At 65.8% G+C, this 10250-nt stretch overlaps 1 protein-coding gene across 1 annotated transcript; it reads right to left on the reverse strand.

Moving 5' to 3' along the window:
• TEKT4 (tektin 4) lies at nt 1–5910 on the reverse strand. The gene is made up of 6 exons (XM_035022410.1): nt 5377–5910; nt 3304–3374; nt 2795–2938; nt 2070–2292; nt 1214–1368; nt 1–246 (listed from the first exon to the last, which is right to left on the reverse strand). The coding sequence occupies exons 1-6, from the start codon at nt 5908–5910 to the stop codon at nt 30–32; spliced, it is 1344 nt and encodes a 447-aa protein (XP_034878301.1). The 3' UTR covers nt 1–29.
• Between the last annotated feature and the right edge of the window lie 4340 nt (nt 5911–10250).

Below are 10250 nucleotides of genomic sequence, written 5' to 3' on the forward strand. Positions count from 1 at the left end.
AGGGGCACACGCCGTGGTGCCAGCCCCGGTCACTGGTAGCCAGCCAGCTGGAGGATGGTGGGGTAGCGGGCACGGTGGGTCATGCACTTCTGGCGGTCGATGAAGAGGCTGTTGGTCTTGACGGCCAGGTCCTTCTCCAGGTTCATGCGCGTGTCCTCCAGGTTGCGCAGAGACTGCTCTGCTTCTAGAAGCTTCTCCTTCAGTGCCACAAGGGACATGTTCAGCTCCTCCACCTCGCTCACCAACCTGTGGGGCGGGGGGAGGGAGGTGTGAGCTGGGGCCTCCGGGCTGGGACGGGCAAGGCCTAGGAGCCCTGATGAGGGGTCCAGGCCAAGCTGCTGGGCCGTAAGAGGACCCAAAAGTCCCAAAGGGAAACCTGCCAGCCACGTGGAGTGGGCTGGGCCGGGACACCACACAGGCCCTACGGCATGTGGGAGAGGGTGTGTAGCGTGCCCGCAGGGCCATGGCGCTGGGCCTGAGCTGGGACTTCTCCTGGCCTGCCCTGCCGCCTGGCTGGAGGGGAAATCCCGCATGGGCAGGGCTCTGCAGGGCTGAGTGCAGTGACACCACGCAGCAATTCTACGCAATGCTAGGGGTGCGCTGAGGCTCCCAGTTCCCTTTATTCCTGGGGCCTGGAGGCTGGCTGGACGGACCCCTGGCCCTGCACAAGGCCCCAGTCCCTGGGGCGTGCTGAGGGCAGGAGGGAAGAATGCCGGGCAGGGGTATTCTGCTGACGAGGGCAGCTGGTACTCGGTAAGTCAGGAACACTAGGGACACGATCCCATCTTGGCTTTGAGCCAGGGCCGGGGCCACTCGTGCTGTCGGGGGTCTGGATGGCGTGCCCAAGGTGGTGTGGGCAGGGCAGCCGGGGGTCTCAGCAGCTCAGCCTCTCAGACCCCGAGATCCCTTTCAGGGATGATTGTGCAGCACGGGGTGAAGCAGGAAGAGCTACGCTGTCCCTGACACTTAGTGCCCAAAAGGCACATCCGTGTCTAGTCGTGCTGGGCAGGGGTGGGGCGTGGGGACAGCTCCGTGTGCAAGCCTGTGTGTCTACGCGACAGGCCCGCAGGCTGCGGGGAGCGGGGTGTTCATGGGGCCCAGAGGCCAAGGGAGGCCCGGCTGGCAGGGGGGTGGGGGGCGGGGGCCAGCACGGAGGGTGGGTGGTGAGCTGTCCCGCTCAGGACCGCCCCGGGGACCACAGCCACGGCGGCACCTGAACTGGGCGGCGTCCCGGCACAGCTCCACGTTGGGCCTGTGTGAGCGCTGATACAGACGGGTCTGGGCCACCTTCAGAGGCGCCTCCTTGTCCTTAATGGCCTGCTTCAGTGCTGCAATGTTGTGCTCCTGGTCCGTGACCTCCTGCAGTGTCTGCAAACAGGACAGTCCCTGGGGGTGCCGGCGTGACCCCCACCCCACCCCTCCTCCTCGCCGGCCCTGTCCACGGACTGGGGGGGGGACGTATGGAGGCAGGAAGATATGTACAGCCACCTCGGCCCTGCCAAGGGCACCCAGAGGGTCGGGGTGGGACAGCAAAGCCTGATGTCCACAGCTCTGGCCTGAGTGCCCCACCCCACCCTGCTGGTCACCAGGCCACCTACCCTGGTGAAGAACCGAAGAGACATGGCGGCAGCAAAGGGCACCCTGAGAGCCCGGGGTCAGGGCCCTACCAGGCCCAGCCACCACCTGCCACCTTCCCTCTTTCTCATGCTTGACAGCCACTCCCAATGTCACCTGGTTTTTCATTGGCTTAGTGAGGGCCCAGGGAGGAGTGGGTGCCTTGAGCCTGGGGTCCCTCAGGATGGACAGGACAGAGGAGGGGCCAGGACCAGGCCAGGGTGTGACCAAGCCAGGGGCGGGGCTGGGCCACAAGGAGTTTGGTCGCTCTGTAGTTACAGATGCTCAGCTCCAGGGACAGGCCTGGGCAGGGGACCGGACGTGGCCTGGGTGGGGCCGGGCCAGGTTGGGGCTCGGGGGCGGGGCCCGGGCAGGGGGGGCGGGGCCGGCGCGGGTGGATGTGACCTGGGCGCGGGGGCGGGGCCCGGGCAGATGGGGCGGGGGCGGGGCTTCACCTTGTGCAGGTGGTTCTTCAGCTTGTGGCACGCGTCCTCCAGCTCCTCACAGCGGCGCCCGAAGGCCAGGTTCACAGCGTCGCACTGCAGCCGCAGGTCCTCAGCCGTGTCCCGCAGGATGCAGTCGATGAGCACCCGCAGGTTGACCGAGGCCAGGCGCTCGCGCTCCGCGCGGTATAGGTTTTCCTGGGTGAACCGGGCCCACGTCTCCGGCGTGGAGGCGCTGCGGGCAGGGACCCGCCGGCGCCGCGGTCGGTGGGGGCACTCGCCAACGGCTCCAGCCCACCCGGCCCTCCCGCGCTCCCCGCTCCCCGAGACCACTGCGCTCCAGCACAAATCACCACCCCCAGCGCGGCTCCGCGGCCCCCGCACACACCGGACCCTGCGTCCCGGTGCCCCCTTCGCGCCCCCAGCGCCCCCGGGGTTGCGCGGCGTTGTGTGGTGGCTGCGCGCCCCCTGCCAGCCGCTCGAGGAGCTGCAGGTAAGCCCCCAGGTCCTGCCTCCCTCCGCAGTCCCCAAGCCCCTGGTGACCTGTGCGGGGCTGGGCGCTTGCGGGGTCCTGCTGGCCGGCCCAGCCTAGGAGCAGAAGAGCTGCACCGAGGGCCTTCCGTGTGAGGGCGTCAGGGGCCGGGGACCTGGGGGAGGGTCCCCAGCAGAGGGCGCCGGGGTGGAGACAGGTGTTTGGGGGAGGGTCCCTGGGAGGGGCTGGGGCTGAGGTGGCCCACCTCTCCTCGAACTTGGCAGTGTGCGGGTAGAACTGCACCTCCGTGCTCTGGTTGTGGTAGAGGGAGCAGGTCTGGTCGATGCTGTAGGCCTCCACCTTGTCAGACCAGTCCATCTCACACGTTTCCTTGTGCTCACGGTTCAGCCTGGGGTGGGCGGGATCTGCGTTTGGGGTGGGGCACTGGGTGCCACCCCCAGGAGCAAGCACACACCCCCATTCTCCACTGAGAACCAGGCCACCTCATCTGCCCAGTACGGGGGTCCTCAGGCGCCAACAGCGCCCAGGAGCACCTGCTCCCTGCCTTGGAAAGCTGACCTGGGTTCTGGACGCCCAGGCCATGCAGGAGTCTGCACCCCCACCAGTTGCCCCTACCTGTTCTGTATTCCTGTCTGAGACCTGGGACAAGCCCCCACCTCTCTGAGACTCCGGGCCTGCTCACCCCAACTTCCTGCCCAGCGTCAGCCCAAGGGGTGAGGAGACAGGGGCGGGCGTGGGACCACTGAGACCCACCGGATCTGGTTCACGGCCTGCATTATGGTCCTTTTTAGGAGCTCTTGAATGTTCCGGATAAGCTCGGCCTCCTGGGGGAGAAGACCCCACTCCCTGGTGAGGATCTGAGGATAGCCAGGCTGGTGTGGGCCCATGGTCAGCCCCTTAAATGCCCAGGCCAACACCTGACCCCTGGCTGGGTAACCTCGGGCCGGAAAGCCAGCTTGTTGACCTCCCGTCTCTTTCCTGGAAGACGAGGGATGAGCCCAGCTCTTTCTCATTGGGTTTATTCTGGGCTTTTGAACATTCTGTTTGGTGTAGCAGAGCGTGGGGTTTTATCCTGGGGGCTTCTACCAGCTGCTGGGACTGTCACCAGAGGCAGCTCCCGCTCACCTGGCACCCACCCAGCAGCCCCTGGGCTCTAGGGGCCATTCCCTGCAGCCCTCCCGCCCCAAGCACTGGTGGCCAACAACACCCTAGGAACGAGGGGCCCTCCCGGCCTGCCCCTCGGGGCCTTGGGCTCAGAGAGGCCCTCTCCCCTCCACTGAGCGTTCAAGGGGGACCCTGTGTGTCTTTCTGCTACTACAATGGCTCTGTTTTCTGTGCACAGTCCCCCTCCCCCCATTTGGATTTTGGCCTCTGTCTGGCTCTAAACCCACGTATGTCAGGGTCTGTCCCCTGGGTCTGTCTCCCGGGTCTGTCTCCCTGTCCCCGGACCATTGGTGTTTTCACATTGGGAGGGGTGGGGGGAGGGGGTAAGTTTCTTGGCTCAGGGCAGGGGCGTTGCAGCCAGAGCCCCGGGAGGTTGTTGAGCAGCTGAGTGTGGGGGTGAGGTGGTGGGGGACCAAGGAGGGGGTTGGGGCCTGGGAGAGGGGAGGGATTCAATGTTCTGGGCTGAGCTTGGAGTGTGCAGGGGGTGCCCTGCATCTCCCAGGAATGCCCACACCCTGCAGTTCACAGGTAAGCACCCCCCCCCCCCAGGCTCTGAGAGGTGCCTGGAGCAGGGGACTGGCCTGGGCAACTACCTGATCCTTGTGGGGCTGCCCCAAGGACAGGTCCCACTGAGCATGGAATGGGAAAGACTCCTTGTAGTATGACCATGGCCTCCATCCCACCCTCACCCATCCACACTTAAATACTGGGCTGGGCCTGGATTTCCACCACAGGCATCAGAAAGGGAGCGCAATGGTGTGCGAGGCCTTCAAGAGCTCAGGGTCAGGCTTAATCTGAATGACCTAGGGTGACCTGAGGGGCTGCCCAGCAGGTGCCAGGACCCAAGGGACCCAGGACCCTGGCCCTGCCTGCCTCCCAGACCTCAGGCAGCCACCCACAGGACTCAACTCAGGCCCCTCCCCATCCTTGGGGTGTGTGTGGAGGAGCATCAGGGCTTGCAGATGGACCTGGCCAGACCCCTCCCTGCCTCAGTGGCCTCTGAGTGTCCCATCCTCAGGCAAATATCCCCAACACACGTCCAGGTGTGACTTCTATCACCCTTACCCCAGGATGAGCCATAATGGGGGTGGGGGCCCTGCAGGGGCCCTGGACATGGGATTGGGGTGAGCTGATGTGGGGTCCAGCTCCAGCCCCCATACCTTCTCAAACCCTTACACTAGGACCTGCCCCCAGGCCATGGTGTCCCCAAACCAGCAGGTCCAAGCTGGGGCCCACCTTACAAGGAGCTGAGCCTCACCCAGGGTGCACTGTGAGGACTGGGCTCCAGGAAGGTCAGACCGGGCACCCTCCTGGGGTCAGGGATGGCACCTCCATCCTGGATGGCCTGAGCACTGACGCCACTGCCCTAGCACCTTGTTGGTCCCCAACCTACAAACAGAGCCAGCGTCTCTGTGCCTGGGTGTGGACCTGGGCGTGCGCTCTACACATGTCTGCATGCGCCAAGGGTTACATGTTCTGCGTATTCCTGTGTGTGCAGGGGGGCACGGATTTCCCGCGCCCGCGTGCGCCCACCCAGTGTCAGCCCGCGTCATGGGGGCACATGTGTGAACCCGCGGCCCTCGGCCCTGGGCAGGCCTCGCTCCCTGGAGAGTGGGGAGGGCGGCCGGGCCTGCGGCTCTCGGGGCGGAAGGGGCCACGCACCTTCAGCAGCTCCATCTCCACGTGGTCGCGGACGAGGTCGGGGTGCTGGCGGCGCTCGCGGCACTGCAGGTTATCGGTGGTGATGGAGAAGGGCACGGCGGTGGCGTCCAGGGTGCGCTCCAGCCGCTGCTTCTGGGCCAGCAACAGGTCGGTCTCGGCACTCAGCTCACTCACCTCGTGCTGCAGCTCCGACTTCCAGCAGTGCATGTCCTGCAGGCGCGCGCCCACCTTCCCGGTGGAATCCTCCTGCGTGCACTGTGCCAGGGCCTCCGTCGCGGCCACCAGCTGCCGGCTCTCGTGGCGCTGCCCCTCCGACCGGTCGCGGTCGGCGAAGGCTTGGTGGTAGCGGGCATAGCAGTTCTGGAACCACTCGTCCACCAGGTACCTGGCCGAGCGGAAGCCAGCGGTGGCCAGGCCCGAGGACGTGTAGGCGCCCGTGTTCCGGGCCACGTCGTACAGCTTGCGGGGCAGCTCGCAGGCTGGTACCGTCTGCGGGGCCAGCTGCTGGGTCAAGAGCACGTCCGTCTGCGCCATGGTGCCAGCCAAACCCGCTCCCCCGGGGGGGGTTCGAGGGACGAAGGAGGTCAGCAGGGCAGCTCCGGGCCACTCTGTGCCCAACAGGACACTTCTGGTCTCCCCGGCGACAGGTACACACAAGCCGTCCTGTTGCTGGGCAACAGGGCCCCTCCCCTAGCAGCTCTCTTAAAGGGCCAGGCAGGCCCCCACCCCACCCATGCTGGCCCACGTGTGGCGTCTGCCCAGAATTGCACCTGGGACTGTGGCCTGAAGCCAGGCCCCGTTGTCCCCTGCTGTCCTACTTGTCCCAGTGGGAAGTTCCCCTGGACGCGGGGTGGGGGTGGACTTGGCTTTGAGGGGGAGTTGATTGAATTCAGCCTCCGGGGGATACCTTGGAGCCAGACACCCAGGTCTCCCCCACACAGGTGGACGCATATCCCGACAGTGTCCCCAAGGCCACGCAGGTCCAGGCTCAGGAAGTACGCCTGGTCCCCAGGGCACAGCTCATCCCGGCCCCATCCTGGTCAGCGAGGCAAACGCCAGGGGAGTGCCCAACATGACCAGCAGAGGGCAGCATTGGCCGCAAAAATGTTACGGGGAGGGGGCGGGACAGCGGTTGTGCTTGGGCAGCGGTGCCTTCTCCCTCCACGGCCTGCTGCCTCTCCCCTGCCTCCCGTGGCCTACTGGCCTTTCCCCCCAACCCCTCACTAGCCCCATGGGAGCCCCCCAACAGTCCACCTGCAGGATATGCACGCCCCCCCCCAGTTCCACAGCCCCTACCCCTCCACTCCCCCCACTGTCCCATCCGACTTGGGCCACACCAGCCTCAGACCTCAGATATACCAGCCTCGGCCTGGCTGTGCCCCCTCCTGGGGGCCTGACCTCTGTGCCCTGATGGCAGGGGCCATGGGGCCCAGCATCTCCACCCCCTGGCACAGAGTAGGTGCTTCATAAATGTGGGCCTCAGGGACAGTCGCCCCAGATTTCCCCAACCGAGACTGAACCTGAGCCTGTCCTCAAGGGCAAGAGGTCAGGGGGGCCTCTCTGCTTTGTGTCTCCTGATGGCATTGGACACACATGGCCCACTCAGGATGGGGCCAAAGGGGAGACCACTGGCCCCACCTGTCCACACAGCGTCTTTTCCCCGAGGCCAGAGCTGCCTGGGGTGTGTCCCCCAAGAACCTGCTGACCCAGGGAGCTTGCTGAACACGGGGCAAGAGCCAAGCTCGGGAGACCCTGGGGACGTGACCGGACATGGCCCCCGAGGCAGGTGCTCTGGGATGACCGGGCCCCACAGCAAGGCTGGTCCACAGGACTTGCCTGGGTGCCTGTCAGGGGCACTGGGCCCCCCACCCCGGACAGTGCAGATCCCCTGCCTCCCCGCCCACAGTCCAGAGACAGAGATGAACATGCCACAGAAGATGGCTGGGTTGGAGTCCGGCCCTGTCTACCCCGTGGCTGGGCAGGTGGTCCCGCACCTTCTTCATCTGCGCAGGTGGGTTACGCCATCCGCTGCGTGGGGCTGCTATGGATAAACGGCTGGCCCGGTGCCCAGTGCTGGGAGTGACCAGCACCCCCCGGCCCCTTCCTGCCCCCCAGCCTTGCCGGGTGTCTGGGCTTGAATCCTCAGTCAGGTCGATTGCCAGTGTTGGGGTTCAAAGCAGTAGCTGAGTGATATGCAGGCTTATTGGATTTGTTTCCAAATTGCATTTGGGACGAGAAAATTGAGTCTTGGGACACACTGAGGTACTCGCCCACTGCCCTTTCCCCTGCCGCGTTCAGACAGTGGCTTGGGACCTGCCGTGGGGTCAGGGAGGCTCTGAGGCCCCCCAACACTCCCTCCAGACTGTGCTTGCACATTCCCAGGGACAGGGAGCTCCGTTCCTCCCAAGGCTGCTCTGGAGGACACCTCCTCAAGTGCCTCTGCCTCTGGGGTTGGTCCCTCTCATGAATCCCGCCTGTGGGCGGCCTGGCCTGGGCCTGTAGCCGGGGACCCTGATCCCTAGAGTGAGCTGGGGCAGGGGGAGGCAGGGGAGGGGATGGCTGAGTAACGATGCCCCCCAAGAGTTCCCTGGGGCCTGTACCTGTACATGACCCCAGGCTGCTACTCTCCCTTTGCACAGAGGGACACTGAGTCACGGCCAGCACAGCGGGAGGGGGCAGTCTGCTGGCTCAGCCTCAGCTCCAGGACCCCAGCAGGAGGAGCGACACAGAAAGGTTGCAGGCCCTGGCATTTCTGGGAAGCCACCCACAGGGAGGGGGACCGGCGGGGCCTGGAGGATGGCCAGACACTGCCCTGACCCCTCACCTTGGGCTCCCAGCAGGCATCCCGCGGGCACCTGGCCCCTCACCTCGGGCTCTCAGCAGGCATCCCGTGGGCACCTGGCCTCACCTTGGGCTCCCGGCAGGCATCCCGCGGGCACCTGGCCCCTCATCTCGGGCTCCCAGCAGGCATCCCGCGGGCACCTGGTCTCACCTCGGGCTCTCAGCAGGCATCCCGCGGGCACTTGGCCCCTCACCTCAGGCTCTCAGCAGGCATCCCACGGGCACCTGGCCTCACCTCGGGCTCTCAGATGCCTGTTGAGGCACCTGAGGTGTTGTGGGCACCTGGCCTCGGGCCAGCCTGGTGGTGGCTGCAGAGCCCCTGACCCCAGCTCTGCAGAAGAGTGCCCCGGACACTGGGCAGCCCAGGGGAGGCACACCAGCACTCCACGAGTCTTTATGGAAGGCCTGTGACCCCAGCCCCAGATGGGGCTTGCACACAGTGGCCAGTCCAGAACGAGTGTGATCCATGCCATGCCCATCTCCCAGGCCCCCTGTGGGCACCAGGACTGGGTGGGCCTGGCGAGGAGCCCAGCCCGCCTCAGGCCTGCTTTGTGCCTCCCGAGGTTGCCCAGCTTCACAGACTCCAGCCACCTCAAGGGGCCCAGGTCACACAGCCGTGAGGGGAGCCAGGGGAGCAGACTCAGCCATCCGGCCCCTCAGACCGCAGTGCGCCCTCTGCTCTCCCACCTGCCGCGACAGCTCAAGGAAGTGTTCAGGCTCCTGGTGCTTCCCCGCCCGTCTCCCGGAGCCGCGGAACATTTTAATCACCGGAGGACCTGAAGGGTCTCAGACAGCCCTGAGCCTGGCGGATCCCATGTCCCAGTCCCAGCAGGTGCCACCGGGGAAGAGGGAAGACTGCTCCCCACCCCGGGCAGGAGGGAGGAAGAGCACACTCCCTCCTCCTGGTCCAGCAGAGTGTGGACGGGGCCCGAGACCTGGGCTCTGGGAAGGGAGGCCCAGAGGGGGAGGTCCCGGGCCGCTGTGGAGGTCCCCTTCCCCATGACAGGAGGGGATGAGGAGATGCGGGTGGGGGCCAACATGCTGGAGGGGAGCGCGGCTGCAGCCAACAGCCCCTGGCTGCCTGCCAGTCCAGGCTCCATGTCCATCCCTGCACTTGGCAGGAGGGAGGCTGACAGAGGCTGGGGGCTCCCCTCCCCGGGCAGAAGGTGGGCACTCAGGACCACGAATGCTCCCCTGTCCACCCTGCACCTGGGGACACCACTCACTGACCGGGTTCCCAGCCTGAAGCTGGCACTATGTGTGGCCTCCGCGCTGGGCAGCTGTGTCCCCCTGAGGGCTTGGCCCAGCCCCTGGCAGCCTGAGACATCATGGCCCAGTCACCCAGGATGTCCCCTGCTCCGTGGCCTGGCTCTGCCAAGCGAGGCTTTGGTGGTCTGTGGCATGGGCGGCAGATCTAGACCGCAGCACCGGAGGCTGCATGGACCGTGCCTCAGTTTCCCCGTGTGTGAGCTGGGGATAAAGGCGGTCCTTCCCTCGTGGGTGTTTGAGGATGGAGTGACACTGTGTGTGTGCAGCTCCTGGTGTGGCCTGACCCCTGACCTCGTTCCCACTGGAAGGCTCTTGGTCAGCCTCAGTTCCCAAGAGGTCCTCCCGAGTGCAGTCTGTGGTCTGTCCTGGGCGTCCACCCAGAGAGGGGCCGCGGGGGGCTGGGAGCTGGATACCATGCCCCCTCACCCTTCGTCACCCCCCGGCCCTCCATCCTGCAGAACCAGCTCCTAGAATGTGGATACAATATTCAGAACGTGGATATGTCCACGTTAAGGGGTTTTTAGAAGACTCAGCGAAGCTGCAGGGTGTGGACCCGAGCTATGGAGGCAGATGACATCATGGCGCGGGCGGCCTGGGAGAGGCTCCAGGTATGGGCCAGGCAGACCGGTTAGTCCGTGTGGACGCGGCGGCACACAGACTGATCCCCTTGTGTCTGGTTCCAGAACTTTCTCAGCCCCCTGATGGAAACGGTCCGCATCATCAGTCACCCCTGCCCCATCTCAGGATGTGCCCGTTCTGCCCGT

This window comes from Mirounga leonina, unplaced genomic scaffold, assembly GCF_011800145.1.
Source record: "Mirounga leonina isolate KUSES-001 unplaced genomic scaffold, KU_Mleo_1.0 Mir_175, whole genome shotgun sequence".
In the NCBI taxonomy this organism is placed as follows: domain Eukaryota; kingdom Metazoa; phylum Chordata; class Mammalia; order Carnivora; family Phocidae; genus Mirounga; species Mirounga leonina.